The 24,066-nt window shown below is 47.6% G+C and overlaps 1 protein-coding gene across 3 annotated transcripts; it reads left to right on the top strand.

Moving 5' to 3' along the window:
- The first annotated feature begins 323 nt into the window (after positions 1–323).
- On the top strand, positions 324–22,657 carry MBD6 (methyl-CpG binding domain protein 6). 3 transcript variants are annotated; one of them, XR_010067241.1, is made up of 13 exons: positions 324–696; positions 5,015–5,164; positions 6,138–6,274; positions 6,370–6,472; positions 7,793–7,958; positions 8,663–9,916; positions 10,949–11,502; positions 12,020–12,161; positions 13,447–13,628; positions 18,601–19,089; positions 20,420–20,497; positions 20,903–20,952; positions 21,163–21,238. XR_010067241.1 is itself a non-coding variant. In XM_063293914.1 (13 exons), exons 3-13 carry the CDS (start codon positions 6,162–6,164, stop codon positions 21,680–21,682), a joined length of 3,204 nt encoding a protein of 1,067 aa, XP_063149984.1. In that variant the 5' UTR covers positions 328–696; positions 5,015–5,164; positions 6,138–6,161; the 3' UTR covers positions 21,683–22,657. The 3 variants fall into 3 exon arrangements, 2 of the variants coding, with proteins under 2 accessions (XP_063149985.1, XP_063149984.1); XM_063293914.1 differs by lacking the exon at positions 20,420–20,497 and adding an exon at positions 21,608–22,657 and having other exon boundaries at positions 328–696; XM_063293915.1 differs by lacking the exons at positions 20,903–20,952; positions 21,163–21,238 and having other exon boundaries at positions 20,420–20,723.
- The last annotated feature ends 1,409 nt before the right edge of the window (positions 22,658–24,066 follow it).

The raw sequence follows: 24,066 nt of genomic DNA, 5'->3' as shown, positions 1-24,066 counted from the left end.
GTAGACTCTCTTTACCTAATACGATTGTATATACACACAAATGTTATCCATTAGGGGGCAAAGCAAGGTGTAGGACTTCATCCTTCACTCCCATTAAAAGATCACTGCGGTACTGAGTCCTTTCCAAAGGCACCCACAGCCACTGCAAATCCATTCGAGACACGGGCTGGGGAAAGCAGTTCGTTGTCCAGCATCTTAAATGGCAAGGGAAAACAAGGCAGGCCGCAGACAACAGGCGAAAGGATCGCTGCTGTGCGTGCCGCTCCAATTTCCGCACCGGGACTTTGAAACAACCCAAAGGGCCCGGGCCAGGTTTTACTGTGAGCCCTGCGCGCAAAGCGCAGCTCCTGCGCCCTAAGCGCAGAGCGGAGGAGGTCGGGAACGGAATTCCCAGGGCTGTTCCCCCACTCCCCAACCTCCACCCTCACCCGGCCCCCAGTGCGCATGCCAGGGAGGAAGCTCCTTTGCTCTACCCCCTCCTCTTCCTGGCACTGAGTCCAGGGGGGAGGGAGGGAGTGAGATAGGCACTGGGGGGTGGGGGTGGAGAGTACCAGCGATCCCCTGCACCCTGACCCCCCACCCACACACCCACCGGGCACCTACCGCAGGTGGGGGACCACCCATAGCCCCCGGGAGAGACGGGAGTACAAGTTGGAGCTTGCAGCTGCTGCTGGGGAGGGGGCACCATGAACCAAGGTAAGTGCCAAAGGGGGGCCCTGGGCACTCTCTGAAGTCGGACTCGGTGGTGCATTTGGCATAGGCGAGGGAGTTGTGAGTGCCAGGAGTCGCGCCGATCTCCCCCTGCAGCTCCTCTTGACAGTTCAAACTTCTGCCGGAGTTGCCGAGCCTTTCCATTTCAGAAGAGCTGCTGGGAAAGGGCGATTTGGCCGCCACCTCTTAAACCGCTCTTCCTGTACCAAAAGGGAATAAATAATGCCTTTGGGGAGGGGGGGCTTCCCATTTAAACCCGACTGCACAAGGCTAAGGAGAAAGGTTGCTTGGGTGCTTGGTTGCCTTATGTCCTCCCTTCTTTGGGATGGGGCTCCAAACCCCACTCCCAGACATTCAGTTACTGCTCTGGTGAGAAAAGTTAAGCCCCCCCACCCCACAGGGATGAAGGGGGTCCATAACCCAAGGAAGAAGGGGCAGTACTAGAACATTACCAAGTGCTATTTTCCAGTCCCTGTTTTCAGTCTCTTAAACTGCAGGTGACAAATTCTTCTGGACAGAAGGGTGGCATGTCACAGCTATGTTTCCCCACAGATCTCTTGTCTAAGGGAAATCTACTGGAATCTGATTTCTATATTTCCCATTCTTGTGTTGATAGTTTTCAGACTTCATGCGGAAACAAAAAAGACAGCTCACCTCCAGTGCAGGTCCTGCCAAGCAGAAATGAGATTCAAAGGTTAAAAGTCACCACAAAAATGGTTTTGTTTGTTTGTCTGTTTATTTAATTTTTATGACCATTTATTGCCACTCCTTCAATAACGAGCCAAAATAAAAAATTGATAGACCTTCTAATGATCATTTAGGCAAGTCAGAGGCAGAGTATGCTGATGTGTTGTGTAGAGGATGGTGGGAATAGTGGTCCAACATATCCAGAGGGCACTAGGTTGGGAAAGGCCAGAGTAGAACATAATTCTCGTTCTGAATCCTTTCTTCAGACTATAGAATTGCTCTGGCTGTTCCCAACTAAGCATCAACTATTACCTTTAGAAAAAAAAATTGGAAGCTAGGTAGTACCTTTGATCTTCTTCAGTAGAAGTTTGCTTATCAGGCAGGTAACCCTTGGTAATTGTTAAAAAGTTTGAAAGTGACACTTCCTATCCAAAATCCCCATTCATTCTCATAATTTTGGATGGCAAGTGATTCTCGTGAAGGGGACTAACTGGCAGGAATCCAGGCAGTAATAATGAATGGTGTAATATACTGTACACTTTCACCCTGACTTGTTTGTCTTGTGATTTTATTTATTTATTTATTTTGTGCCTTTGCGGGGGCTCCAGAGAACATGCTTGCTGCCCTGCAGATATTTTGGACTACAGTTCCCAGAATTCCATGCAATTGATCATGTGGCTAGGGATCATGGGAGCTGAAGTTGAAAACGTCTGGAAGGCACCAGGTACAGTATTTCCAAAAAAAAAGAGAGAGAGAAGAAGAAGTGGGTTCAGTTCTCCAGTGCTGTTGATTGTTCAAAATGTACTATATGTCTTTGTTGAAAACAGCTAGAGTTGGTAAACACACCTTGCAGAACATAATCAATGCTCACCTTGTTTAAAGTTACACAATCTGAGAGTGGCCTAAACTTTTTGCTGTATACTTTTGATTATCCTGATGGAGAATATCCACCCAGTATTACAAGATCCTGAGCGTATTGCCAGCTTCCATTACGCAGTGGCAACAGGAGTTCTTCCACATAGTATCTGGCTTTTTACCCTCCTGCTGTGGGTCAGTACAGTTTTCTATACTGCTTTAAAAAGTCCCCTCCAAAGAATCAAATGCCTTGAATATATCCAAAGAACATATGGCCAAGTCTAAAATTTTTAAATAGGATAGACCTATATACTGTTGATTCCTTTGCAGCAGAACCAGAACAACCTAAGCCTCATTCAGTGACATACAGTACAAGGCCTGGGCACTGTAATTTGGATACTGAACTGTCCTTTCCCCACCATTGTACTGATGGCTGCTTAGATGTAGGTGTTAAGTTTCACTCAGGGCAGCAGCTAGTACAACAGGCCCCAGTCTCAGGAATAGGGCTGTCTTTAAGGAGGATAAGATTAGCATCCTTCTGATTTCCCCTGTTGTTTGTAGTATTTTTGAAATGTAAAAAATAGAGAATAAGGTGAACACCACAGTATGGTTTCAAAAGAAAGAGGAATGTTTCATTTTTTCTACTGCTTCAACATTGCTTTCAGATAAGTTTCCTCAAAGGAAAAAGACCTAGGCACAAAAAAATAGTCTATATTCACCTAGTCTGAAATAAGAAATCTGTTTTTTATACTGCTTTAGGCCTGTCTACCTTTAGCGGTATCAGTGATAAATGGAGGGGGAGGGGGCAATCAGTGTTAGCAGGTCTATTAACCATTCCTAGTCTTTTTTCCCCTGGATTTCTGAATTCTGCAGATACAGTTTAATCAATCTGTGTGTGGTGAGAGGAAATGCCAACTTTTTAATGGCTGATCCTGTCTCATGCCTTTTACACTCACTTGATCTGTAGAATTAGTAGGTAATCACACTTAGCTCTGCTGATTTCTGCATGCCAAGCTACTGTTAAAGGCAGAGCAGAGCAGTTCAAGCTGTGATCTGGCTCATAACACACTAAAACTATAATGTGAGTCATTTGGTTTTGGCTTAATTGTGATTGATGCAGTAACCATGGTTAAAGAAATCTTGGCTTAACACAATATGTGAACTTAATCTGTTTTTTTCCCCCATCAGTAATTAATTCTAATTGGGTTATCAGTTTTTATGACTGCAATGAAGAGAAATATAACATGTTGTACTCCTGTTGTTTAATCCTTGGTTAGCTTGAAGTGTGTGGATTTCCCAGCTAATGTTTAGGGTTCTAAATAAGCATTTCTTCTGATCATTTTAGGTGACTATGATTTGCCTTTGGGCAATCAGCCAGGGAGCTTTTCAAAAGTAGATACTTGGTTGTCTATATAAGCTAACAAGTTCATGTGTAGGCAGATGGACCACTAGCCCACAGGCATTTGTAGGCTACTAACAAATGAATGTATTTGTAAACCTCCAGTCCTCTTTTGATTACTCATACTCTCTGTATGTTTTGTTACTAAGCTCTAGCCAGCACCAACATGTTTCTGTAGAAGCTTCTTTCCTTTGTGGCATGGGAGAACCCAATATCTTGTCTGCTTCTCTGTATCTGCTTAGAAATGCCACTCATATGAATAAGAAAAATTAGCATATGATATGGATGTGCAGCAAAGGCAACTGGCTCATTGGTTTGATTTTGTGCCAGTCATAAAAGTCATGCACTTAGGGAGGAGTATTCCAGATGAATAGGGATGATTTCTGGATTTTGTATGCAACAGGGAATAGGCTGGCTTGAAACCTTTTCCTCTGATTGGTTAAATGTTTATTTGCCAGGAGGAATATCGAAAGCTATTTTACAGTAGATCAGGTCATTGGTCCAACTAACCCAGTACAGTACTGTACTGTGAACATGGTCTAGTAGTGTTTTGCCAATGTTTTAGGCAGGATTTTTCTGTATGAACACGCCAGAGGTTGAACCTGGATTCTTCTGCATGTTTATTTAAGAGAATAGTGGGAAATTATACCCTCATCTGCAGTGATATAACTAGTCCAAGAGCAGGTAACCTGGTGGTTCCCTCAAGATGCTTTAAACTATAATGCCCAGAATCCCCAATCACTGGCCCTGTTAACTGGTTGTGTGGCATATTTATGTATGTATGTATGTATGTATGTATGTATGTATGTATGTCACCGCCCATCTCCCCCAATATGGGAACTCTTACCCCAAATATCTGATGTATTCCAAGTTGACTGTTGTCTCTTTAAGGATTTACCGTTTGGCTGAATGTGCAGATTATGCTGAGAAAGGGTTAGGGATCTGGTGGTGTGCAATATATATCAATATGTCCAGGTCAGTTCCCCAAGGATTCCCATGGCGCCTTGTATTTTAAGCAGTGTACTGCAGTCACATTCAAGTTGGCAAAGAGAATAAAGTTTTTTTCTTTAAACTGGGATTTTAATCCTCATAATAATTGGGAATCTAATGGTAGGCCTTGTTTTCCTTGGGTGTGTATCTATCACTTCCTTGTACCACACCAAATAGTAAGGCGTGATTGATTTTAAAGTGACAAATTGGAATGGTGATACATTAGAACGGTGTCCTAATATTAGCAAATATATATATATATATTTGACCCAGTTGGTTTCTATCAAGAGATACAACTGCCTCTGGAGAATCTTATCTCCCTCTTTCTCCTCACCTGAGGAGTCACAACTTCATGTTCTCCTTCCTTTCCAGGGGTAGGCTAGTGTGGCTGCTGAGTGGCGTGAGCTTGCTGGACAGGGCACCATCTGGATTCTCAGAAGGGAGGCTGCTAGACTATGAGTGCCTCAAGGGAACACACCCAGCCTTAACATCGCCTGCCGCGAGGTTTGCAGCCATGAGCAGGTACGAGCCATCTGCATAGCAGAGCTGGATTAAAGGATCAGCCAGCTGTTTGCTGTTTCACGGCTCTCTCCTGAATTTGTTTAGTAGGGCAGAGCGGCCCAGTAAATTGGGGGAGGAGAGGGTAGGGGGGCAAACAGATAATGCAAGTCTGTTTCCTTGACCCCCTTCAGACCTTCTGCTGCTTTAGGTCATGTCCTGCTACCATCCCAGTTCATGCAATGCCACACTTCTGTCTCTCTCTTTTATTTTCTCCACTTGCCATTCCTGGCCTGTTTGCTCTCTTTCTCTCGGATGGCCCCAGTCTTTGTGCTTCTCCCCAACCTAGAATCTTAGGGCTGAGTTCTTCTATGGCTTTACCACTTTGGGTTGTAAGATATAGTAGGGAAATATGGGTTGTTGTTGTTGTTGTTGTTGTTGTTGTCCTTTAAAAAAAAACTCCATTGTAAAAGAAGATGGGACTCCCTCCTACCTGGAATCCAAAGTGGCAGAATCCCCAACATGTGATTCTGTTGGTTGTATAGCTTGGCTTGAAGCCATTCTGCTCCTGGCTCAGCTAATAATAACTCTTACCCATGACACAAAGCCTCTCGCAGTCCTAGAGCTAATCTCACCTTCCCAGATAGGAAAGGCTCAGAGGCAAGCTGTTTATTCTGCCAAAGGTTTTACCTGGGGAATTGAGAGACTTGGAGGTAGGGACCCAGTTTCAGACACCAGGCTTTGGAGCATAGCTAAGGGCGAAATCTGTGCCTTGTTTGTAAAGGCAGCAGAAGCCTTGAGACTCCACAGCTCCTCAATGCTGTCAGGCCTGTGCAAGTACTGTAGGCCTCACTCTTCTCAGTTTAGAGTAGGCCTCAGCTCTTGGATCCATGTCTCTTACATTTCCATCCCCACTGATACTAGCTGGGACCCTCTCCTGCTGCTGCCCCCAGTGCTCTTTAACCACTGCCATCCTAATAACCGTGGGCTCTTCCAGGTGCCCAAGCGCTGAGGGAGCACAATGAATGGCGGCGATGAGTGCTCTGGTGTGGATCGAGGTGGGCGCCCAGCAGTCACACCTGTGCCTGTGGGCTGGCAGCGCAGGGTGGAAGAGGGCAGAGTGTGCTATATCAGGTACAGTATGCCCCCGGCTGTGCACGGGACCATTTCTTTCTCCTCCACTGCTGCTTTCGTGCTAATCTGGGCTGTCCCTCTTTTCTTTCTCCTAGTCCTAGTGGGACAAGCTTGGCCTCACTGGAGCAGACTCGTGCGTATCTGCTGGCGGACGGCACTTGCAAGTGCGGACTGGAGTGTCCCCTCAACGTGCACAAGGTAGAGGACTTAGGAGAGAAGCTGATTAGTGCCTGATACGTTGAGAGTGGGATCTGGGGAAGAATTTTTCAAGCTTTGCCCAAGTGGAAACAAATCCCCACAAGTAAGAGAGACTAATCATGCATAGCAAAAACGTAGGAAACTCTTACAGCAAATTAGACTTTGGTCCTTCTACTGTAGCTTTTCTAGCTGGCTGCCTAGAGCTTTCTAGTTTCAGCCAGGTGTCTTTCTCAGTCTTTGTGCAGGTGGCAGGAACGGAGCCTGGGAACGTTTGCATGCAAAGCACGTGCTTTATCACTGGGACGTATTTCCTGCTAGTCAGGGGATAGATCAGCGAAGAACATGATCTTCCACCCTAGCTTTCTTTACCGTAGGGCTCTCCAGGTGTCTCCTGGATCAGCTTCCATAATCGTACCTGTGGGCTAGGCTGGTTGGGAGAGCATAGAAACTGAATTACAGGACACCTGGAGGACACCAGTTTGAGGAAGACTGCACTACCTCTGTGCTTCGGCAAGTCTCGTTATCGTCAGTAGGGTTCTAAGGCTAGACATAGATTTGTGGGGCCCCCTCACCCATTATAAACTTGTCTGGCAATTAAGGTCTGTGGGAGACGCTCTTCTAAAGTTTACACACCCCCACACATACAGACACACAAACACACCTGCCACTCTCAGTCTCCTTTAGCTGGCCAAAGAGACGGAACCTTCTGGTTCCTTTCCAGGCTGTGGAATGGAGTTCTTGAAGAGATACATTGAACCCCCATTCTTCCTAAGAGCAACCAAAACTTGCTCTTTCATTAGTCTTTTAACTGTCAATTTTAATCTCCTTTCTTTAATGGTTCATTTTATGTCCTGTATTTTTATTACAGTTAGCTACTGTAAGTACACACTAGTGTAGAAAGGCAGAATGCTTCAGTTCGTGGTCCTGTACATGCTGAAATCCAGGGGAGGGCAATCTCTTCCAGGCCAAGCACCACACTTGTGCTTTGAGTAGCTTGCTGGCAAAAAGTAATGGGTGAGACCTAGACAATCCCCCAACTAGATTATGTTTCATTTAGATTAAAATTGAACACAGGTTCAAATTATCACTAGCAGCATGCAGTGATAATCAAGGGCTAGAGGTTGTGCTCAAATCCCACTGAAATCAGTGGGACATCCTTCTGAAAGGCTCATAAGAACTTGAAACATGAGGTTTCTGATATTCAGCCACAGTCCTGATTCCAACTAGAACCAAGGCATGGCCGAATTCCTGCCATAGCACCCTTTCTACGCTGGAGGAAGGTGGGTCTTCAGCCATTTAACCTTTCCCCATTACGGTTAGGTTTTCAACTTCGACCCAGAAGCAATAGTGATTGGGAGTGAAGGCAGCAAGGGAGACCAGGACATGACCAAGCTCTGCAATCACCGGCGGAAAATTGTGGCAATGGCCACACTTTATCGCAGCATGGAGAGCCATGGGCCGCTGGGCCTGCCGCATCTGGGGCCAGGTAATTTTGTTGTCTGCTTTATGGCCTGGTTTTGTTTTCTGTGCGTACGTCTCCTCTTCAGCTGTTCTTTGTCGTGGTGCTTGTCATCTGCCCTCTTGCTTGGGATGAGCAAGAGTCTGAGTAAGAATTCTTGATTGCCCTGTTAAGAAATTCTTGATTGCCCTGTTAAGAAGCCATGCCAAGATCAGTGGCGCACACAAAAAAAGTAAGGCTATTTCTGAATAAATAAAGATTTCTAAACAAATATTTCATATGTATGTATGTATTTAATATAGCCATGCAGATAGCTACCCGTCTTGCCGCTGTGACTCTGCGTGGCAAATGTAGGATTAAAACCAACAAGAAAAAAAAAGTAAAAACAATAAGTAACAATGATAATACCCCCGATTATAGTAACTCCATGACAATATTATAATGGCACCCGATTGAAAAAAAAGAAGCATGCCTTAAAACTGGAAACAAATATGCCTCTGAAGATCTGAAATGTGGTGAAGATTAGCTTTTCTGTCTTGCTGCTGAGGTGGAGGAACTTGGGTGCCCCAGCTTGTTTAAAAGAAACTTGATTTTAGATTATTTTTTGTACCTGCTGTCTTACCTTCTGTGTTCTCATTCCCTCCAATCACCTAGCCAGCCTCTTGGTGTAAAGTGGGGCTTCCTGCTTGTCCTTCCTTTTGGAGAATAATCATCTTTGTATATATTTCCAGGGGCTGGACTGACCCTGCCATCTCACCCAGCCACGCCAGGGCCCAGCACTTGCCTGCCACAGACTCTTTCCAGCAAAGCTCCGACCAGCTTGCCCAAGGGGCCGGATCTCTCCTTGCAGTGTCCCTCTGATCGCTATGGCAGTGCCTGGTCTGGCCCAAGCTCCTCCGTTCCCCGCCATCACAACACTCTCTTTGGGGATGTCTTCCCAGGCCGTCTTCCGGCCACCGTCAATGGCAGCGCCCGCCCAGCCTTCCCGTCTGAACTGAATGCTGCTGGGGAGTCCTTCCTGCCCAGCAAGACCGCTACAGATGCATCGCCCCGGCCCTACTCTTCCAGCAGTTTTCTCTTCCCCCTGCTGGACGAGGCGGGGTCCGGTCAAGAGGGCAGCCCCTGGAGTGGCCGCCCCATCCCTCTGGGGTCACAGGCGAGTGCCGCTGGCTCACCTGCCCCCACCAGCCTCTCCTCGGTTTCCTCGTCAGCAGGCAGTGCCGAGCCTTCTCCTCAGCGGTCCCGGCACTCCTCCGCCTCCTCCGAGCAGGGCCTTCCTGGACACCGCCTGGCTCCCAGGCCCTCCAGCTTGGACGCAGCACCCCTGACCAACGCCTTAACCAACCAAAGCAGCAATAACCTGCCCTCAGTGCCCTTAGGAGCTGCCCTGGAAGGCAAAGGACCACCTGGCCTGCTGCTCCTTCCTCCGCAGGGCCCAGGCTCTTTCCCAGCCAGCAGCTTGTTGAGCGCAGCCGCCAAGGCCCAGCTGGCCAGCAGGGGGCGCCCTGATGAGCTGGCCGCCAGCACTTTACCCAACCGCTTGCTGCTGTCGGTGGTGGGCGGGCGGACGCCTCGGCGGCAGCGTCGCTCCCCCACCGTCCTGCGCCTGCTCAAGGACTCCCACGCAGGGCAGGCCGGGGTCACCCACCCTGAGGAGACACTGACCCGACACCCCTGGCCTCGGGACCAGCCCCCCGGAGGAGAGGCCAAGAACGGACCCCCGAGCTCAGCTGCCCCGGTACAGCCGCTGTCCTCCCTGCTCAGTCTGCTGGCTCCTCCTGGGAGCTCACCTACGCCCAGCCTGCCCCCGCTTCCCCAGGCCCCTGCTGGCGACAGCCCCAACTCTTTGCCCCCCTTCCAAGACTTCAACAGCCAGCTCCTCAGCCTCTTTGGGCAGCTGGCCTCCACGTCTTCCGAACAGATCTCAGGGAGTTCCCCACAGCCAAAACCTCCCACCTCCCCGCTTGGATCCCATGGACCCCCAGGTAGGTTTGTGCATGGAGGTGGAGGTGGCCTTCCTTGGCTCTGGCCTGCCTTCCCCAGACTGGGAGCTGCAGCCAAGTGACAGCTGTCTGGGGGCCCTGGGGCGTTTGCTTCCTCTTCTCTTCAAGGAGAGAGAAGGCAGGGGATTGCTGGCCCCATGGCATCACCTTTTGGCCAGGCCTCCTGGTTGTCTTGCCTCCCTTTTCTGGGCCTGGAGAGCAGACCTTATCCCTGCTGAACCAAAAGGCCCTGCCCGAGCCACATTGCCATCTGACCCTTTCTGCTCATGCAAAGCTCAGTGTGCGGAAACCTGAATTTGTAATCAAGACTCGTCACAGGTTACAGATTCTGGTTCAAATGGTACAGTAGGTTAAAGTTTGGGCCAAAGAGCCATGTATGAAATGGAGGGCTTGGGGGAGCATTGAATAAAATAAATCGAGGTGCACATTAATCAGGCATTTGGACAAAGGCCTTTTTTTTTTTAATATTGTGCAAAGACAGCCAGAGAGAGATGGTTAGAGAGATAGTTAGTGGTATACCACATTCCTGTGAAAGTTTACTCAAACCAAACTCTCTTGTGGTACCTGTGGCTTACACTTTGGCAAAAAGTGCTGTGAACAACAGACTATAGGAAGGCCTTGGTTTAAGGCCCAAGCAGAATTGCTAACTTTGAGGAGTTGGGGTTGGAAGGTGGGAAACACAAAGCTCCTGAGCCTTTAGCAGTTGAACAGGAGCAGCTTTTCCCAGCACTGTGTATTGGGAAGTTGCACCATGATGAATTTGGCTCCCTGTATATCCCTTAAAATGTACAGGAGCCCTGTCACCCCCCAAAATGGAGATGTTGCTCACAAGCCTACATTGGAAATTTAAACCCTTGTGTAAGGGGTTAAGCGGAGTAAGCGCCTGAGTGTGAATTGCTGAGAGTTTGGCTGCATATGGCACTGGGCATGCGCTCTGGCCGGGAGGTGTTGCAAAGGGCATCCATTCTGGGAACAGGCCCTCGATCTGTGATGCCTTTGTTTTCTTTCCTCCAGGTGCTGCTGCTGCTGCTTCGGCTTCTCTCCTGACTCCCAAAGCCCCTCCCACCCCCAGCCCTGTTACTGTCACCACCAGCACAGTGGAAGGTGGGGGCGTGGGCTGTCCGCTGCCCACAGGCACCGATCCGTTCCCCTTCCTGGCACAGGAACAAGCCCTGCCGTTTGGGAATGCTCTACCTCCTGGGCTGCTCCCCCTGGGCTCCTTCCCCTTCTCACTGACCTTGGGCCCAGAGACACCCCTTCCCCCTCTTAACCTGCAGGAGGAGCCAGACGGACAGCCCTTGTTGCCTCTTGTGCTGCCCAGCCTGGATTTGCTACAACAGCCAAGCGGGCTCCTGGCATCGCTGCTGGCGCTGCCAGAGGCAACTTGCGAAGGGCAGAGGGAAGCAGCCGCAACAGAGCCCCTGTTGGAGCCCTTCGCCAGCCTGCCTGAAACTCTACAGCCCCTGCTCTTCCCAGCACTTTCCACCCCTCCCGCTGTCCTAGCTTTAAACTCAGCACTGTTGGCAACTGGTCTGGGCCCTTCTGACACAGGACCAAGCCCTATGCAGGTAAGGCGGTTGAACAAGGGTTTGCCAGTTGCTTTTAGAAGTGGAAAGCTGTGTTTTTCATTTCACTGAGACATGGAAGGATTGGGGGGTGGGGGAGTGCATCTAGTGAACACCCCTCAGCCTCCCCTGTTAAAAGGATCTTGTGGGATTCAGTCACAGATTGAAGGCTATCTTAGGAACATGTAGGACTGGGAAGAATATAGTTGCAGCTAGCAGAGGCTTCACGGGATATATCCAGCTGCTGTTGGGATAATACTGATCCATTGACTTAATTATATACTAAGAATGTGTGACTCCAAAGGGACCTTGCCTTATAGTTATGAACCAGTTGTTAGATAATGAAAGGACTGATATTAAAAGAGGTCTGTGCCTGCTTTAAAGGATAGAATCCCTGTTTAGGGTCAAACTTGGTGGCTGAGCCTCAGCAGCAGCCTTGCATCCTCTCCTGAAGTCATCTGGGGGGCTTGTCCTGGTGGCTCTGTTCCCGTCTCAGGCCTTTCCTGTCCTTCCATCCCAGACTGGGCTGGCTAGCACTCCTGTGGCACCTACCTCCACTAACACCACACCAACAACTACTGAGGGCACCCCCAGTGCCTCTGGGCGGCTGAATCCCTTATTGCCCCAGCTTGTCAACCCGCTGCTGAGTACCACGCTTCTGGGTGAGTTAATAGTCATCTTCTCTAATACCAACCTCCTGGGAAGGTGGAGATATTAGAGCCCAAATGATTGCCCCTCAACTGAAAGAAGCTGCCCCCCATGGACGTCCTACTGTTTTAATGTTTCGCTCTTGCCTTTCTAAACTTAGCTTTCTCCAACCTGATTCTCCCTGGCAGGAGAAAATTGGAGTTATACAGGTAGTCCTCGCTTATCAACCACAATTGGGACCAGCAACACCATCACTAAGCACTGCCATCACTAAGCAAAAAATCATGTGACTGCGACAGGCTTATTTTATTTATTTTTATTTTATTTTTTATTTTTAGCCCGCCTTTATTATTTTTATAAATAACTCAAGGCGGTGGCAAACATACCGAATACTCCTTCCTCCTCCTTTTCCCCACAAAACAACCCTGTGAGGTGAGTTGGGCTGAGAGAGAGGGACTGGCCCAAGGTCACCCAGCTGGCTTTCATGCCTAAGGCAGGACTAGAACTCACAGCCTCCTGGTTTCTAGCCCGTTGCCTTAACCACTAGACCAGACTGGCTCTCTTATGACCTCACTTCCCCTTTGGTTGTTAAGCAAATCACCCCAGTTGTTAAGTGAGAAGTCATATGACCGCAACTTGCAATTTTACTTCCACATTCTCCATTAACTCTGCTTGTCGGAAGTCAGTTGTGAAGCACACAAATGGCAATGTCGTGACCATGGGATGCTGCAACGGTCATAAATGTGAGGAATGGTTGCAAAGCTGTTTTTTTTAACGCCATTGTAACTTTGAATGGTCATTAAATAAGGCAGCCGGTAAGCGAGAACTACCTGTAGTTTAACACATCTGGAGAACAGCAGTTTTGGGAAAGCTCTTCTGTCCAGTGTGAACATGCCAACAATTTGCTTCTCCCTACCCAGGCTGTGTTGGCATTCCCCTGCTGATATGAATGGGCAGAGAGGGAATAGAGTTATGCCTACTGGCCCCAACCTCTGCCTGTGCAGGAGTTAACTGTGAAGGGATGATTCTTGAATTCAGCCACATATACCTGATTTCTTCCATTGCAAATGGGAGCAGTTGTATGCACCCAGATGCATCTTTCAGATACCTTCTGAATTGCCAAAACTGGATAGCAGACAAAATCCTGCTCACCTTTCAGATGTTCACTGTAAGTTTGGAGGGGAGAGAAGAGATGTAGAAAACCTCACTGCTAGCACCCTTAGAGATATTTGGCATTAGTGCTGATGATAGTTGTATGCCAGCAACACAGCTAACCTCCTTGCTTTTGCCCCTGTGAAGGTGATCTTTCATCACTGAACCCAGCCTCAGGCCCCTCACTGATTGGCAGTCCTCTTCTCCAGGCTCCGCAGCCTCTTCTGCCACCCAGTTTGCAAGGGCCTCTCGGAATCCAGCTTTTCCAAGGACAGCTGCCCTTACTAGCTGGCTCCACCCCACTGGCCTGCCTCCTCCAGAGCTTACAGGTAAGCAGGACGTCACTGTCAGCCTCAGGGCAGATGTGCGGGCAGCATTTAGCTCTTCTCTCATACACTACATCCGTACTTAGGATAAAAGAGCATTTTTTTATTCATAAATTTGTACTCACAATAATGCATTTGCATATTGTAATTCTGCATAGATTGTGCTCAAAGCATTTTGTGTAAAAAAAGGAGTGTGTTGTAAGGACAATATAAGGTAGTTCAAAGGAGTTCACTAAAACTATTGATTCCATTGCCGGGTCATGGTTAATTCCCTGGGGCTGAGAGTCCTTGGGGATTTTAACCAACCTTTAGATGGTGCTGAACCTGGGGCAGCTAAGGAGTTCATGGCAACCCAGTCATCAAGGGACCAATGTGTACCAGAGATTACACGTTAAATCTGGTTTTTGTCCTTGGGGTAGCTGTGATATGATCTAAAGGTGAAGTACATTACCATCAGTCCTTTGCCATGGTCAGATCACTCTTTGATTGCTTTCTGGTGTAACAGTGCTATTCCCTCCTCCCCCTGCAAGAAGGTGCTACCTATTTCGCTTGTCTACCCCAGGTGCCTGATGAACCTGGAGGAGTTTCAGAGGACACTTGAGGTTTTTCCTGAGGACCTGATGTGTTGTTTGTCTGAGACCTTAGTTTCTGCCTGGAATGACCAGATGATGAGGGCCTTGGACCAGATCGCTCTTATGCAGCTTCTCACTATATGTCAGTCCCAGGGACGAGGGGTAGGGAGGGGGTCAGTTTTCCAAGGAACTCCAGGAGATGAAATGTCAGAAGAGAAGGCTAGAGCACCTTGGAGGAAAACAAAGAGTGAACCAACTGAGCATGTATAGAAGCCTGTATTAGGGATTAAAATGTTGTGTTAAGAGTAGTGAAATTTAATTATTTCTTCAGTCTTATTGCATCTGCTGATTGCCAACCAGCTATCCTTTTTAGAGTGACTCATTCCTCAAGAACATCTACTGGGCTACTGTAAAGAACAGTGGTTCCCAAACTTTCTCAATTCACAGCACTCTTAGTATCCCAGTAATTTTTTCATTGGGCCCTCCAGTTCCCAAAATGTGTGTGTGAACCCACAGGGGTGCTGCATTATATTTTAAATTTTCAAGGGAAACACAGAAATTCCTGGCTAATAGTTCATGCAGTTTCTGACTGTAGAGAGTAAGACAGATAACCTTGATGGAGATATGCAAGATCTGTTGCTAGGGTAATGAAAGGTGAAACTTGTTTTAAGTCTACAACAGACACATAATCAGAAGTGGCTCAGACAGACACCTCCTTAATTCACTGAAGTATAAGTAGGGAGGTACTACATAGCAAGATTCTGCAGGAATCAAGCTGCAAGAGCCAGTTTGGTCTAGTGGTTAAGGTGCTGGGCTAGAAACCAGGAGACAGAGAGTTCTAGTCCCTCCTTAGGCATGAAAGCCGGCTGGGTGACCTTGGGCCAGTCACACTCTCTCAACCCAACACACCTCACAGGGTTGCTGTTGTGGGGAAAATAGGAGGAGGAAGGAGTATTAGGTATGTTTCCCACCTTGAGTTATTTATAAAAATAATAAAGGCAGGATAAAAAATCTAATAAATAAAAGTAAGATTCTGTTATTATAGCCAATCCCAGTAAAAGTAGTTTTAGCCTTCTTGTGGAGTTAATTTCCTAGTCTAGGCTGCCTATTGGGGCTGACACCGACAGATGCTGAGTATTGCTGAATTTCCCTCGAAAATTTAAAATATCCTGTGGCTGCAAGAAATAGGAGCCGGGTGGCCAGTTTCTGTTGGTTTTGCTGGGATGAGGAGAGGTTGAAACCGAAAACCCTGATTTATAGGATGCCACAAGGCTCAATGCTCTCACTTCGCATGTTTAATATTTATGCAAGGACACTGAGGGAAGTCAATTGTTGGTTCGGAATCAGGTGTCATCAGTATGCAGGTGATACCCAGATGTATGATCAATCCCTGGCTGACCGACCAGTGCCACCAAGATCTTGCCCTGGAGGCTATTGGTGTCTGGATAGGGAAGAACAGGCTCAAGCTCAGCCCTAGCAAGACTGAGTACTCTGTGCTCTTGATTCTGGTGAGTCTCCACTTTTGGTCCTGAATGGTGTTGCATTCCCCCATTTGGGAATGGTGCACAATCTGAGAGTGGGGCTTCCTGGACTCTCAGCTTCTACTCAAGCAGCAGATGGCAGCTGTGGCCAGGACAGCCTTCACCCACATCCAACTTGTACACCAGTTGCACCTGTCCCTGGACTGAGAGGCCTCCTTACAGTGACTCACATCTTGGTCACATCAGGGGGGCGGGGACTGTTGTAATATACTGTGCATGGGACTGCTATTGTAGACCACTCAGAAACTATAGCTGGTCTAGAACACAGTGGCATGAGCAGTGATGGGGAGATCTTGAACTTCCAAGTGCAATTCACCTATAAAGCCCTAGATGGCATAGCACCTAACTGTTTGTGGGACCATCTGTCTCCCATACTGTAGAGAGTAAGGAGGATGACCTTGAGAGGGTGAAAGATGTAGGCTCTATTGCCTAGGCAAAAGGGGCCAAAGCACTTTAAGTCCAGAAGGTCCAAATAACTTTTGGAAGCAGCTCAGACAGACAATTCCCTCATTCACTGAACTATGAGGAGGAGGAGGAGATACCACACAGTCAGAACTGCAAGATTCTGTTATTATAGCCAATCTCAATCAAAGTAGTTTTAGTCTTCCTGTGGAGTTGATTTCCTGGCCTGGTCTACCTAGTGGGGCTGACACATAATGTCTGCCTGTCCTGTTCAATCAGACAGTCAGCTGGCTTGGGGTCAAAAAAGCAATGTAATTTAGTGGATGCAGGAAGTGAGTCTGCTCAGTTGCAACACCTGCTTTCTGTTTGTAGGGCCCCATTTTCTCTCCTTCAGGCAAGCCCTGAAAACCCGACTCTTTCCCCATGGCTTGGGTTAGGGTTTGGTGAGCCCTTGAGGTTGGGAGTTATGTGGGAGGGTGTTCTTTTGTTTGTTCCCTCTGGGCAATTGTGCTCTTTTTATATAAATAACTTAGTTTTTCTTGCTTTTTAATCTTGTGAAGCCACACAGAGTATTTTTGGAATTGGGTAGTCTAACAACTAGATAGAGATAAAGAGGCAGAGAGAGAGAGAGAGAGAGAGAGAGAGATAACAAGAATACCCCAAACAACATTATGAATTAAAAGGCAGCTACCAGTGCGAACAAATTAAATCTGTTGTTGCTTGGGCAGTAGCAGAAGCAGCAGGGATCAATCTCTTCCAGGATGTTAAAGGAAGATAGAGCCAATCCTTATTTCCAGGTGTTAGGAAGACTAGCTTGGGAATACTCTTCAGCCTAAGTAATAAATTACAAGGCCGAGGAGCATATAAACAAACATAAGCATTCACATAATTACTGTAGTTGGATTGCATCCAAAGAATAGGTCAGCAAGGATAGGATGCTCTTTTAGTGTCCCATCCTTTGAAGCTGGTTGTGGAGGTGTATCCGCCTCCTTTCCTGCTTCCCCAAGGGTAAGCAAAACCTGAAACCAAGATGGGTACATTTCTCTGGGCCCACCTTGGTCTCAGTGATAATGCCAGGGTGGTGCCCTCATCGACAATCGAGTCATGGATGAGGGCAGACCCGGCATTCAAAAGCAACAAGCAGAGTCCAGGGCCACTAAGGATTGAGAGGGTGAATGTTGAGGACAACGGGGGCATTCACAAACAGCATTCCTGATGTTCCCAAGTGCATCCCACCCGTAGACTCCTGCCATATCTTCCCCTGCCTGTCAGTTCCAATAGCCCCACTTGCCTTCTCTCTGCCCCCCCTTCCCTCCCACCCCCAGTTCCTCTGTCCTAGGCCCAACTGTTCATGCTTCCCCCCACCCACAACACTCCCACCCAAGCCAGACCACAAACCCCTACACTCCCACCTCTGCCATGGTTTGCCTGGTCCCACTCAGCAAGCCCCCCACCTGCTGTTCTGCTCTTGGCACTCTGCAGCCGTGAAGCACCTGGTCCTATCGGGAGCCATTACAGCCCTACTCTACCCCCCTTTCACCTCGCTTCCCTCCAGGCTGGGCAGGTAACTAGAAGCCCAGACCTCTGGGCAGCTGACAAAGGCTGGGACTCCCAGGTCCAGGGGTGAGGCCCCAGCAGGTTGACAGCTCCAAGCCCAGCCTTCGGGTCAGCAAGTGTGGGCTGCTGGAGGCCTCCCAGCAAAAAGGAGAGCCTCTTGCTGGACTGAGCACCTTGCTGCGCAAAGCCGGTGGGGGAAATGAATTTGGGCTAGGCATGTGAAGACCCAGGTTCAAAGTCCCGCCCAGCCCTGAAGTTCCCTGGCTGCTTTTGAGCCAGTCACACACTGTCTCTTAACCTAACTTACTCACCAGGTGGTTGTGATGATAAAGCTGAGCTTGTGGAAGAGTGTGTTTGAGAGAAAAATCAGGTATGTTACTTCAGAAGGAATAGTAGTGGGCATAGGAATGCATGCATGCATGCATACATACATAAAAAAAAAAGATGAGGCCAACAGCTGTGTTAGGGGAAAAAAAGCAGTGAGACAGTGGAGTCTCCTTATTCCTCACCTTCCCAGCTGGGATTCAGTTTTCCTAGTCTAAACAACCACTGTCTTCTGAAACATGTTTAAATGTACCACTTAGTTTAAGTGTGAGTTAGCTAGACATCCTTTGTCCAGGTCCAGACCTCTGTCTGATATATTGGCTCCCTGAGAGGTTAAAAGGGTGAGAAAGGACCAGGATAAGCCAATTGATGAGCATGATATTAATGGCCTTTAGGAAGAAGGTCCTGAGAAATAGAATATTTAACAGCAACATAAACATTCAAATATTAATCCACTTAACAAAATGTAAATTCAAAAAAGCTTTTGGAGAAGCAACCTCTGAAGCTACAAAGAAGATAAAATAATCTCACGAATGTTTCCTCTGTCTCTCTGTCTCTCTCTCTCTCTCTCTCTGCCAGCTAAACCCTGGCTTCGGTGCCCCAGAGAAACTGGTGCTACCCAGCGAACCTCCAGCCTCAACCTTATCCAGCGTGCCCCCTGTGCCAGAGACTGAGCCAGGCCACCATGCTGTCTTGCCCCCTTGCACGGACACTGCCCTCCCAAGTGCCTTAGAGTCGCCCAGAGCCCTTGAGCCAGCCCGGCAAGGACAGCAGGAGGCCCCTGCAGGGCCAGAGTCCAGCGGTTCCCACTCTCCCCATAAGCGGCTCAGACGTGGCCCAGAAGAACTGAATGGGGACTCTGCCAGCAGCCTTCCACGAGGGCCACTCCGGGGCAGCAAGACTGGACGGCGTGGTGGTGGGCGGGGCCGGGGTAGGCGGCACTTCAATGGCCAGCTTCCTGAGTTGGGCACAGGACATCTGTCACATCCCACCTGGCGTTGCAATGGGGAAATGGTGGCTAGCAGTGCAGAGAGCCAAGCAGGTCCATTTGCTGTTCAGGAGATAAAGGTACGTTGAAGTGTTGAAATGGCCCTCCCCAACTTGGTACTCTTTAGATATGTGGAGACTACATCCCCTAGAATCCCCAGCCAAGTGGCTAAATTCTGGGGGTTGTAGTCTCAGTATGACTGAAGAGTACCAGGTGGGGGAAGGCTTAGATGGAACAAGGAAGGAGTTCGAGGAAGTTGCAGGGAAATTATTTTATTTCAATGGTCCAAACACCCCAAAAGGAAGAAGCTTTCTGAGGATACTTCCAGGTTGACAACTCCATTGAACCCCAGGATGGACCTTTTATCTAGTCCACAAAGCATCATGTTGGACTATTCTTTAGGTGAAAGGTCACTCCAGTTTGAGCCCTGTATCCCACGCTGGCCATATGCTCTCTGAACCAGTAACGGCTATTAAAAGGCATAGTACCCCTTCCAAGATTTTTATCAGCTCTAGACAGATGCTGGTCTTCCTTGATGCTACTTTCTTTTAAGTAACATTCTAGTGGGCCACAATTGTTCATTAGCTTTACAAAGCAAGAGCATAAAGAACGCATACTGAGGACCTCTTAACAATTCACAACATGTCTTATTTGTGTATGTGCTTAAGCATATACAGTAAGTACTCTTTCTGGCTCAGCCCAGATCTGTTTAACTAGGGAGATTCCCAGCAAAGAACAGATTTTCCACAGTCCTCCAGAAAGTGCTTAATGGTGTGTCTTTGTCTTTTCTTGTATTGGTCAAATAGCCCTTTGATTTCATGGTACTGGTTAGGTTTATGCATCATGCTAAGCCATGGTTTTCTCAGTCATAATTTGTTGAATAAACTACAGTTAGCAAGATTCACATATAATAAATACTAAGGCTAAATCTTTGCTTGCAAACCAGAAAAGCTGGGTTCTTATGTAACTCCAAAAACACAAGTTGCCCCTGCTGTTCCCAGCACTCTCTACCCTTCCTGCTGTCTTAGCTTTAAAGTCAGCAGTTGGCAGCCAGCCTGGGCCCTTCAGACACAAGGCTGAGCCCCACACAGACACAGAGGTCCAACAAGGGGCCAGTTGCTTTTAGAAATGGAAAGCTGCAGCTTTTCATCTTAGATACAGATAGATTGGGGAAAACTGCATTTGGCAAATACCATTAGTCTTTCCCGATAAGGGGATCTTCTGGGATTTGGTCACAGGTCGAAGGCTATTTTAGGAGCATGTGGGATGGGGAAGATTATACTGTAGATGCAAGTAGCAGAGGTCTTGCAGGACGTAACCTGCTTCTAGTGGGATAATGCTGATATTATGGCTTAGTGTGATGTGTGAACCGAAACATTGTTTTGTTTCCTTTGATTGCTCCTTCTTTAGAGGACTTTGGTTTTAAAGTAAAAGACTATTCTAAAGCTTACTCAGGAAGAATTTTGGACTCTTCAAACTGTGGGGGAGGTATGTATGTGTTGCTGTTTCAATAACTTGCCCTCATTCCAACAATATTAAATATAAACCCATACATGTAGAAAACAGGAGAAACACTTAGTGTAACTATCTTCCTGATGTGCCAAATTATCAAATATGGTCCATATGTTATGCGAGGGAGTATTTAAATACGAGAGTCTCTATGCACACACTTAAATTTTTCCACCTCCTCTTCAAGCTGAAATGAAAAAGTTTAGGAAAGCTTTACCACTTAGTTGAATGTGTAAGCTGATCCTTGTAGAATGGTTCTGACACTGCCACGGGTTGCAGATCAGGCAAATCGCATGGAGGGGCCTATCACTGGTTCTAGAGTACCTTTAGGAAGCTGACATCTTGAGGACCGATACTTATCATTCTAACCATTCTTTCTCTTAGGGCCCTCCTGGGAGGCGACCAGCACGACGTGGTCGAAGGAGGAAAAGCAGGTGAGAATCAGTGCCCAGAAGGGGTGGGTAGAGCAGTGTTTCTCAACCTCAGCAATGTTAAGATGTGTGGAGTTCAACTCCCAGAATTCTCCAGCCAGCCACCTCTTAATGTTGCTGAGGTTGAGAAACACTGGAGCACAGACAGCAGAATTCAAGGCAAGCCTGGGATATCTCAGAGGTTATTTACTAGTCCATTGTTTCTCTTTGCAGTGGTGTCCGGCCCAGTGCCCGACCTGAGACTACACGGATTCGGGGTCCTAGTGTTGATCCAGGGTCCAGCCCATTGGTAAATACTTTTTCTGGTGGGTGGGTGGGTGATGATGTGAAGTAGACCAAGCCAGTATTTCTTGGGGAGGGGATTCACCTAAGCTTTGGGGTACAGTCTTAGTGTGTGTGTTTTGCCTCTGTTTTTAAATTTATGTAAAAGTCTCTTTCATGGCTTATACTAGTTTTCATGTGTTTTCTGTTTCAACGTGGACAGAAAACATCACCGATTTTTGGCAATTGTGGCTGCAGTGGACTCCAAAGGCTACAAAAGGGGAGTTTGGGGTCCTGAGGATGCCCCCCTTTTAAGGCAAGGGATAAGGAGTGATGCAGTCACCCCAACTTGTGAATTGCGTCTTAACTTTTCTTTCCCTGCCTTTCCCCCTTGTAGGTTGACTACACTGTTGCTCGACGGCCTCGGCCTGGCCGGCCTGTGAAAAACAGGAGGAGGAAATTGGCCACCTAACACTGCCTGAACTGAGGGGGCTCCACCACTGTCCATTCTTAAGCAAGGAGAGCTTGGGACATCTGTTTCTCCTCACCCACAACCCCCTTCCATCGCTGGGGCCCAGCCTACGGGGGTGGCCGGCGGGGAGGGGAGGAAAACACCAGCAAGCGGATGGGTTGTTGCTGATGGCTCTGCGCATCTTGACCATGAATGTGTTTCAGCTTCACCACTTGCCTGGGTCCTGAATCTTTTGCCAGAGGGATCTCTAAAAGCACAAGGTGCAGCTCTGGTCTCAGCATTTTTTGGGGGGAGGGGGCGTGCTGTCGGGAAGAGGCTAAGCAGGGAAGAGGGCCATGCCCATAGCACTTCTTGAAGCCATGTTTGCAATGCTCCAAACAGGAGTTTCCTTTGGTGAAGCAGGAGGCCCCTCCTGCCATTGCCTTTGTGTCTTCCCCACCCCTGGTGAGATTCCCCCTACGGTTGGGTCCCCAGACCTCAGCAAGGAGTAGCAAGGGCCATGTCCTCCTGGAAGGGGACAGCACTGCCCTTTCACTTCCCACCTTACCTCAGACCTGCGTGCGTTGCATGTGGGTGAGAACCGGCTCAGGGTTTTAGTACAAGAATCGGTCGCTTTTTCTCTCTGCCTTGCCAAACACACATGCGCTCTCTCACACACACAGGCAAGCTCGGTCCTGATCCCAGTGGCCAAGGTACAAAGCAATAAGGAAAATAAGCCACATTAGTCCAAGGAGGAGTCATTCAGTCGTTCAGTAATTCCCCCCCACCCAGTGCAGCCTCTCTGCCTCTAATTATGTGCTACTCAAAGAGAGCAACAATATGCCAGAGCCTGAGTGGTGACTTAGCCCGTTCTGTTCTCCTCCTCAAGTCCAGTTGGAACCCTGGGACTGTAAGGGTCTCAAGTGGACCCTCCCTCCATACACAAGAATACCCCTACTCTTGACTATATATTATTTTCTTGTTGTTTTTTTTTAATCCTCAAAAGAACACTCAGGTCACAGCATATTGGTGTAGGGGGTGGGGAGTTAAAAGAATCTGTGCTCAACAGTACACTCTGCCCATCTTTGCCAGAGGGATCTCCCTTCCCCTGCTCCCCTCCTCACCCCGCAAACATATACACTACAATCCTCATCTCTGAATGACCAAAATACTTCACACCACCGCTCTTCCCCCATCCCATGTCTGGTTGCAACTCTTGACGCATTATGCAAAAGCACTGTGTAGATACTGTACAGGTTGTGCCGTGTCTCCCCTTCCCTCCCATGCACTTCAACCAACCAACTTCGGCCTTTCTTTTGTATAAAGAAAAAAAAAAGGAATGGGGGGGAAAGCTATTTTCCTTTTTTGAGCTTAAATTTTGTTTTGTAAAAATAAAAATACACAATTGTGAATTGTAGCTTTTCTATGGGAGCGACTTTTAATTTAACAGATGAAAATATTTTGAAGCTTAGATTGAAGTTACTGTTTCTTTATTTGTTTATTTTTGGGGGTGTGTGTTTTGTATCAAGTATTAAAATATGTATTTAAAACAGCTGGACGCGATTGTTTTTGAACAGCTGAACCTCTAGCTTTGGAGCAGGACTATATTCTTAACTTAGGATGCGGGAGAGGCTGAAACTCCCTTGCCTAAAAGGAACAGTCTTACTGGGCAGACAAAACTATCAAGCAGTAACAAGCAGCAGGTTGTTTACAGATTGGCAGTTGCCTCCCATATTGTGCATCTTCCAATTCCCATTCAGGTCTAGCATGAAATTATGCAGTGTTTTCCTCGTGACTAACGGTACTTCAGGCGCATTAGGTAACCCAGCATTACTAACTTGCCTGAGCTCACCTCATGAGATCATGGCTATACTGAGACCTCCTTGTCATCAATCAGCCAACAATCACTTTGCATTAGAAGCATGGAAATGACAGTCAAATTAGCAGAAAGTGCCAAAAGGAGACTTTTTGATGCTTAAAAATGCTATATATACCTGCTTGAGAGAGATTATGTGAGAGATGTCATGCTCACTGATCATCTCCAGCAGTTCCTCATGACCAAATTTTGCTTTGTCCTCCCTGCACCTGACATCGCTTTCTTTCATTTGCTCAAATGTCTTTCTTTGTTTGACATATAAAACGTGGGAAAAGGATCTTTGTTCTGGGATGACTCTTACAATAGTCAATATAGACTGTCCTGGATATTTCCCACACTCACCTGTTCATTGAACTTAGGAGCTTGAATAAACAAACCTGGTAGCATTACACTGACTACCCTTCTGTCCCCAAGAGGAGATGAACTAGTCTGATCCACACACACACAAACAGCCTTCACACACAGATAGTTGACTAAGGCAATGTGATTGATGTAGTTGCAGGCTTCTAGATTTCAAAATACCGCTGGA

This window comes from Candoia aspera, chromosome 2 (genome assembly GCF_035149785.1).
Source record: "Candoia aspera isolate rCanAsp1 chromosome 2, rCanAsp1.hap2, whole genome shotgun sequence".
Lineage (NCBI taxonomy): Eukaryota > Metazoa > Chordata > Lepidosauria > Squamata > Boidae > Candoia > Candoia aspera.
Note: the sequence above shows the minus strand (reverse complement) of the source record. Positions and strands in the feature narration are given on the sequence as shown.

What these genes read in the sequence shown, in the direction of transcription:
- MBD6 (XM_063293914.1), top strand. Translation starts at nt 6,162, where the DNA reads ATGAATGGCGGCGATGAGTGCTCTGGTGTGGATCGAGGTGGGCGCCCA. An exon ending in GTCCCCTCAACGTGCACAAG is followed by an intron (nt 6,473 to 7,792) that starts GTAGAGGACTTA and finishes CATTACGGTTAG; the next exon opens with GTTTTCAACTTCGACCCAGA. An exon ending in GCCTCCTCCAGAGCTTACAG is followed by an intron (nt 13,629 to 18,600) that starts GTAAGCAGGACG and finishes TCTCTCTGCCAG; the next exon opens with CTAAACCCTGGCTTCGGTGC.